The 8,410-nt window shown below is 37.8% G+C and overlaps 1 protein-coding gene across 5 annotated transcripts in view; it reads right to left on the bottom strand.

Annotated features, from left to right (window-relative positions):
- Positions 1–1,016: 1,016 nt before the first annotated feature.
- The window catches only part of LOC143041196 (uncharacterized), a 31,825-nt gene continuing 24,431 nt past the window's right edge, over positions 1,017–8,410 (bottom strand). For all 5 annotated transcript variants that reach the window (XM_076213035.1, XM_076213034.1, XM_076213036.1 and 2 more), the window contains exons 4-6: positions 7,718–8,410; positions 4,391–4,650; positions 1,017–2,683 (exon numbers count right to left, since the gene is read on the bottom strand). The exon at positions 7,718–8,410 is cut by the window's right edge and continues 22 nt beyond it. In XM_076213035.1, coding sequence (XP_076069150.1) covers positions 1,961–2,683; positions 4,391–4,650; positions 7,718–8,410 — 1,676 coding nt within the window. In that variant the 3' untranslated portion in view covers positions 1,017–1,960. The remainder of the gene's footprint in view (positions 2,684–4,390; positions 4,651–7,717) is intronic.

Here is an 8,410-nt window from a genome sequence, read left to right as displayed (position 1 = left end):
CATAAAACAAATCGAAAAAATTATATATAGACTGAATTGAAATAAGATCAATATAAATATTGATCAGAAATAAAGAAGGAATACACAAAACAAAATTAAAAATAAAAATACTTAATGACAATACGATAAATATGAACATACAACAGAAATAAACAAAGAAAATAAATGCATAAAACAAATTTGAAAAGAAAATTAGATAAAACAATACTGAATTGATATAAGATAGCGATAAGAATATGACAAAAAATCAAATAAATTAAGAGAAATGTATTATCAAAATAAGATTAACATAGAAAAATCAATTTAAACAAAATCAGTTAATAAATAAAATAAAGTAATATCAGAAAAATATAAGAAAATATAATACAAATATTAAGATTCAAATAGAATACAAAGAGAATTAAATTAAAAATTAATTAAACAAATTAATACGAAAGAGAAAATACGAAAAACTATACAACTACAATACAAAAATAGATTAAATGAAATACAATAAATTATAAAAGAAAAAATAAGAATTGAAATAAATACATAACATCAATAGCTTAGCTACGGGTTCGAGTCCCGCACTTCATACTTCAATAACGATCAAATAATAATAGTAATAATTAATAATAATAACAATAGTTATAATGACAACGGTAATAATAATAATAATAATAATAATAATGATAATAATAATAATAATAATAATAATAATAATAATAATAATAATAATAACAATAATAAATTGATAACAATAATAATAATAATAATAATAATAATAATAATAATAATAATAATAATAATAATAATAATAATAATAATAATAATAATAATAATAATAATAATAATAATAATAATAATAATAATAATAATAATAATAATAATAATAATAATAATAATAATAATAATAATAATAATATAATAATAATAATAATATAATGATAATAATAATAGTAATGAATATTATTATTATTATTATTACTATTATTATTATTATTACTATATTATTATTATTGATAATTAAAGCAATAATAATAATAATAGTAATGATAATAATACTAACAATGATAATGATGATAACAAAACTCTCCTTACATGGTGTTATGGTGTGTATTAAGAGACTCAAGCAAAGCCTTACCTCGACACTTATCGTTTGCCATACAAGGTTGTATGGTGTCTTTATGGTGAGTACATGGGGGAGGAGCAAGAGGAAGAAGAGAAGGAAAGGAAGAAAGAGGAGAGGGAGGAGTAAGAGGAGAAGGAGAGGAAGGAGGAGGAGAAGGAGAACGGGAGGGGAAGGGAGAGAGGAGAGGATAGGGGGAGAGGGATGAGAGAGGAGGGAAAGGTAAGGGGAAGGGAAATGGGAGGAGGGAAGGAGGAGGAGAAGGGAGAGGAAGAGAGGGAAAGGAAGGAAAGAGATGGGAAACGAGGGGAAGAGGAGGAGAGGGGAAGGGAGATGAGGAGCGTAGAGGGGAGGGAAGGGAAGGGAAGGAGGAGAGAGGAGGGGAGAGGGGAAGGTAGAGGGAAGGGAAGGGAAGGAGAGGAGGAGAGAAGAAGAGAAGGCAAAGGGAAGGAAGGGAGGTGGTTAGAGGGAAACAGAAGGGAAGGAAGAAGAAAAGGGAGGAGGTGAGAGGAGGAGGGAACGAAGGGGAGAAGAGGAAGGGAGGTAAGAGGGGGAGAGAGAAGGGAGGGAAGGGAAAGGGAGGGAAGAGGAGAAGAGAAGGGAAGGGAAAGAGAAGGAAAAGAAGGGGGAGGGGAGGGAGAGGGAGGGAGGAGGGGAAGGGAAAGGAAAAAAAATTATGTGAATTTCTGAAGAAAAACAAATTAATGAATGAGGTGCTAATAACGGACGAAGGAATATATAACAGAAAACAGAGAAAGAAGAGAAAAAGCGGGAAGGAAAGGAAGCGATAAGGAAAAAGATAAGGAGAGATAAAGAGAAAGAGAGAGAGAGAGAGGGGGGGGGGCGTATTTCTTAAGAGAAAATAGCTCTCTTTTTGGAGATAATAGAATCAATCACCGTCGTGGTCTCGTCCAGGAGCATGTCCATGATCTCCGCCGACGTCTCCTCCTTCATCTCCTCCTCCTCCTCCTCCAAAACGTGCCACGACCTCCCTTCCTTTTGCAGTTCCTCCAAAACCGTCTTCCTGATCATGTCTTCTATTGGAGTATATCTCCTACTCACATCCTCTCTCCTCCGGTGTCTTAAGGTCGCCTCGCGCACCGCCTCGATCTCGGGAGGGATGATGACTTGATCCCCGTTTTCACAAACGCCGGAGACATTAGACAAAGTCGCCATGACCTGAGATTGTACCACATCTCCTCGCTTCGGGCTGCCCAAACGGGAAGAAATATCATATTCTAACGCAAAATCGTCGTTTGTTTCTTTGACTAGATCAACGAGTAAATTCCTAGTAAAGCTTCTACCCTTGAACACTATGAGATCATTGTCATTTTCACTAGAACTAGCGGGAAAACTATTTAGATTTGTGGGGTTGTTGTGGATTTGGGCGTCACTAAATAATGTTTCGTATAGTTGCTCCTTAGTAACGGAAGGTTTTCTTTGATGCCTTACGTCGTTTACGTTTTCTTTGATGGGGAGAGGTAATGATAATTCCTTTTCACCAGACAACTTGCATAGCTTAATTCTGCTATTATTGTTGTTATCCGGGGAATGTTTGGCGAAACCATTTTTTATCTGAAATACAAAGAAAAAATACATACATATAAAATTTTAATAACCTAACGTGAGCATTTTCCATAAAAAAAATAGTTTGAAATAAAATATCATATAATTATGTACAGAGTGCACTCAACTTGATAGCGCGCGCGCACACACACATACACACACACACACACACACACACACACACACACACACACACACGAGTCCAACACATGATCCAAAAGACCATGGTGAATCACACACACACACACACACACACACACACACACACACACACACACACACACACACACACACACACACACACACACACACACACACCTCTCATGGCGCTGTGGTTAGAGCTCTGGCCTGCCACTACGGAGGTCCGGGTTCGATCCTCGCCCGGGGCTGAAATAATATCAGTATCGCATTACCCATAGATCGGACCTACGAGCTCTGAGCTCTCTTCCAGGAGGGAAATAGCTGTCGATCACGAGTCCAACACGTGATCCAAAGACCAAGTGAATACACACACACACACACACGGCCGGGCGGAGATAAGTTGAGTTTGTCTCCTTTCACGTGTGACCCCTGTTCACCTAGCAGTGAGTAGGTACGGGACGTTAGTCAAGGAGTTGTGACCTTGCTGTCCCGGTGTGTGGTGTGTGAGTGGTCTCAGACCTACCCAGAGATCGGCAAATAATGAGCTCTGAGCTCACTGCCGTAGGGTGGTGTCTGGCTGTCTCGACAGAGACTGCAGCAGATCCGAGGTGAATACACACACACACACACACACACACACACGACTCGGTGCCGCGGTTGGTAGAGTCCCCGACTGTCACTACGGCGGTCCGGGTTCGAATCCTGCCCAGGGCTGAAATAATTTCAGTATCGCTGCGCTTCGAGTCGTTACTCCAACTCTCATGGGCGGGGAGTTGGGGGTGTGTGCGTGTAAGGTCACAGCATTACCCATAGATCGGTCATACGAGCTCTGAGCTCTCTTCCGGGAGGAAAATAGCTGTTGTTCACGGGTCCAGCACACGATCCAAAGACCAAGGTGAATACACAGACTCATGGCGCAATGGTAGCGTTCCCAGCTGCCACTACGGCGGTCCGGGCTCGAATCCAGCCCAAGGTTGAAATAATTTCAGTATCACTGCGTTACGAGTCGTTACTCCAACTCCCGTGGGTGGGGTGTTGAGTGGGTGGGTGCGTGTAAGTCACAGCATTACCCATAGATCGGTCATATATGAGCTCTGAGCTCTCTTCCGGTAGGGTAGTAGCCGTCGATCACGAGTCTAACACATGATCCAAGACCATGGTGAATCACACATACACTTCCATACATACACACGCACGCACACACACACACACACACACACACACACACACACACACACACACACACACTCATGCATATACACACATATACACGCACACATACACTCACACACATATATTCACACACATGCACACATATCCGCTCTCTCTCACACACACAGACACTCACACACACACACACAGACTCACACACATACACAATAATACATGTACACACATAAGTATACTCACACATACACACACACGCGCACATACACTCTCTCTCTCTCTCTCTCACACACACACACACACACACACACATAATAAACCCTCTCTCTCTCTCTCTCTCTCTCTCTCTCTCTCTCTCTCTCTCTCTCTCTCTCTCTCTCTGACATGATGCGCAAACTCAAGACTTACGTCATCTCCTCCTCCTCCTCCTCCTCCTCCTCGTTCTCCTCCTCGTCCTTCTCCTCCTCCGTAGGAATACCAGGAGACCATATTGAAACACTCAAAGACGCCCTCGATCTCGCCAGGACTCCAGAGGTCGTCCTTCAAGTCCGAGGTCTCGGTTTCGAACTTGAGGACTTCGTCCGTAAAGACGTCGTCCTTGAACAGGTCCTCCTCGAGAACTGAGCCTCGAGGATCGGCCTCGACGGGGGCTGGAGGAGCAGGTGAATCTGGAAAGAGGAGTTTGAGGTTAAACTAGGTCGCCCTTCAGTCGAGTTTTTGTCTTGAAGGGTTACAGGAGTGGATAAGATTTTTTTTTCTTATGCAAAATTAGGAAAATACATATAAGGATGAAATTATTAGTGTGTTTTTATTTATTTATCTATTAATTTATTTGTTTATTTATTACTTTCATATCAATTACACTGAAAAAATATAAGGGTGAAATTATTATTGTAATATATATATATATATATGTATATATATATACAGTATATATATATATATATATATATATATATATATACATATATATATATATATATATATATATATACATACACACATACTGTATATATACATAATTGGCAACCGACACAGTTCAAGGCCAAGCACGTAGTATATTCTCTATCAAATGCGCCCAGGTGTTCCAGCCTCAAATGAGGCGTGCCCACTCACATCACATCCGGTCAGCCAGAAGAAGGGTTAGGCTGACTGCTAACTGGCTCATTAACTAGCTTCCCTAACTTTCTTATTTCACTAGTTATTGCGTAGTTAAACTCATTTGTAAAAGAGGGAAAGTATTGGGAATACATTGAATTAATGTCTGTGTTTTGGATAATGATAATAATTATGATAATAGAAATAGTAATAGTAATTATAATAACAATAGTAATAATAATAATCGACTATAATAAAGTAGTTGCCTCTGTCTGTCTGTCTGTTTGTTCACGAACTCCTCCTAGGGTTTTGGAGATAGACCCCATAACCATATATATTCTGATACCCTAAGACTCCAAGTACTTGGATAACTATATTTCATTAAAAAAAAATGGTTAGGGTTAGGGTTAAAGTTAGGTGGGGTATGGTTAGGTTAGAGATTGTTCACGAACTCCTCCAAGGTTTTTGCAGATAGACCCCTATAACCATATATATTCTGAAACCTTATAACAAAAGGTACTTGGATAACTATCTTTCATTTGTATCTACTATAATAAACTAGTAGCCTCTGTCTGTCTGTCTGTTTGTTCACGAACTCTCCCCAAAACCATATATATTCACCATAACCCAGGCTACTTGGATAAGTGTATTATATTTCCAAAGGGCGTCTCCCTCCTCAAATTGATTTTTTTTCTTACTTTTTTTAACATTTTATTTGTGTTACTTTTTCCATTGAGTTATATTGATACGTGTAACTTTTCTCCAAAAATTCTATCAAAATTAAAATGATCACCATTTGCCCGCAACAACGCGCGGGTAATTTGGCTATTGATAATAATAATAATAATAATAATAATAATGATAATAATAATAATAATAATAATAATAATAATAATAATAATAATAATAATAATAATAATAATAATAATAATAATGATAATAATAATAATAATAATAATAATAACAATAATAATAATAATAGTAATAATAATAATAATAATAATAATAATAATAATAATAATAATAATAATAATAATAATAATAATAATAATAATAATAATAATAATAACAATAATAATAATAATAATAATAATAATAAATAAAATAATAATAATAATAATGATAATAATAATAATAATAATAATAATAATAATAATAATAATAATAATAATAATAATATTGATAATAATAATGATAATAATATTAATAATATTAATAATAACAATAATAATAATAGTAGTAGTAGTAGTAGTAGTAGTAGTAGTATAGTAGTAGTAGTAGTAGTAGTAGTATAGTATTAGTAGTAGTAGTATAGTAGTAGTAGTAGTAGTAGTAGTAGTAGTAGTAGTAGTAGTAACAATAATAATAATGACAATGATAATAATAATAATGATAATAATAATAATAATAATAATAATAATAAAAATAAGATAATAATAATAAAAATAATAATACTAATAATAATAATAATAATAATAATAATAATAATAATAATAATAATAATAATAATAATAATAATAATAATAATAATAATAATGATAATAATAGTAATAATATTGATAATAATAACAATAATAATAATATGTTTATTGTCATTACCAAAGCCGCCTCCACTTCTAAGTACCATAGATCGTAAAGTTGTCGTAGAGTTCGCAAGAGAACTGGAGTGTAGAACTCAGAGGTGACGCCAAATATAAACAAAACCGTCCCATAATCTACTAAATCTATACTACTTTATCTGTTATTGTTATTGTATTAATACATTTGCATACACGTCGAAAAAATACAACCACAGGAGAAATGCTTAAATCCACTAATGTATTAAGGATACAACGACAGAGGTGACAAACTATTGTATGATTGTATAAATTGTACAATCGTTTGACGTCAAATTCCTTAAAATGCGTCACATCATTGACGTCAACGCCAACTTGATCTTTGACGCAGCAAAAAAAAAGATGTATTATGACGTATCTATTACGTAACGATTTATGAAAGGATAAACAAAAAGACGTAACGTCTAAACGTAAACAAAGCGACAATGACGTCATCGATGACGTTACGATGTATAAAAGTGAAAATTGCAATGACGTCATCTATGACGTAACGATGTCTAAACGTAAAAAAAAATGCAATGACATCATCAATGACGTAGCGACTAGACGTAAATAAAACGAAAATGGCATTAATGACGTAACGGTTTTTAATGACGTCATTGATGACGCAACGAGTTATAAAAACGTACAATGACATCATTGATGGCGTAACGAGTTATAAAAACGTGAATAAAAGACAATGATGTTATCGATGACGTAACGACGTCTAAACGCGAACAAAACGACGTAGTTGCTGAAATGGGGGAAATTTGACGCAAAATGAAACAAAGACGTAAATTCGTGCATTTCTAGAAATAAATAAATAAATTAAAGAATTAGTTGAAAAAAGAATAATATTAATAATAATAATAATAAACGCTGGAGATTCCACCGAATCTACAGGACTCCACCGGATCTACAGGACTCCACCGGATCTACAGGACTCCACCGCCCTATTGACAAAATGTCACAATTTGTTTATTCTTAGAAAATGAGAGATTTTTGAAATGGTTATACATACTAAGATACTCTGAGGACCTACCTGAAGAAGGCATGGACGAAGTCGAAGTTTCCCCGTCTCCAAATTCCTCCCCCTCTTCCTCCTCCTCCTTCTCCTCCTCCTCCGGGTTCTCCGCCCTTGAGGGTCTCTTCACCGCCGCGCGGTTCCTCCCATCTACAGGAGGATCCCTTACGTCCTTCTCCTCCTTCAGCGCCTTCGTCTGCCCGAGGGTCACCTTCTCCTTGGCGCCCTGGGCGTCCACGACCACCCTCTGGGGCTTGGCTTCCTCCAGGAGCCCAAGTCGGGTACTCGCCCTTTGGGTGGCGTTCGGGAAGACCTGGGTCTCCCCTGACGAAGTCGCTGAAGGAGGGGCCTGTTGTACCTGGGGCGAGGCCTCCTTCCGGAGATGCCTCCGACGAACCCTGGGCGCGCCGCCCCTAGGAGGACGACTAGGGCCGTTCAGCCTCGGGCGCGGCGCCCTTGGAGCGCGTGGGAGGTCCTTCTCCGAGGAAAAGCTCTTGGACATGGCTCGGCAGGCCTGAAGGACCCGGCCCTCGTTCTCGTACAAGAGGTTCCTCGGCCGCGAACTTCGGAGGTCGCCTCCTGACGGAGGAGGACCCGTGCGCAGGACCTCGAGAGGATGATGCATCCGGAGGGCGTGCGAGGAGGAGGAGGAAGAGGAAGGGCATTCGGGTTCCTGGTGAAGGGCGGCGAGGGCCACCGGGTTGGCATAGC

Source organism: Oratosquilla oratoria, chromosome 30, assembly GCF_046742065.1.
Source record: "Oratosquilla oratoria isolate Oo_2021 chromosome 30, ASM4674206v1, whole genome shotgun sequence".
Taxonomy (NCBI): Eukaryota; Metazoa; Arthropoda; class Malacostraca; order Stomatopoda; family Squillidae; genus Oratosquilla; species Oratosquilla oratoria.
This window is presented reverse-complemented; position numbering and strand designations above follow the sequence as displayed.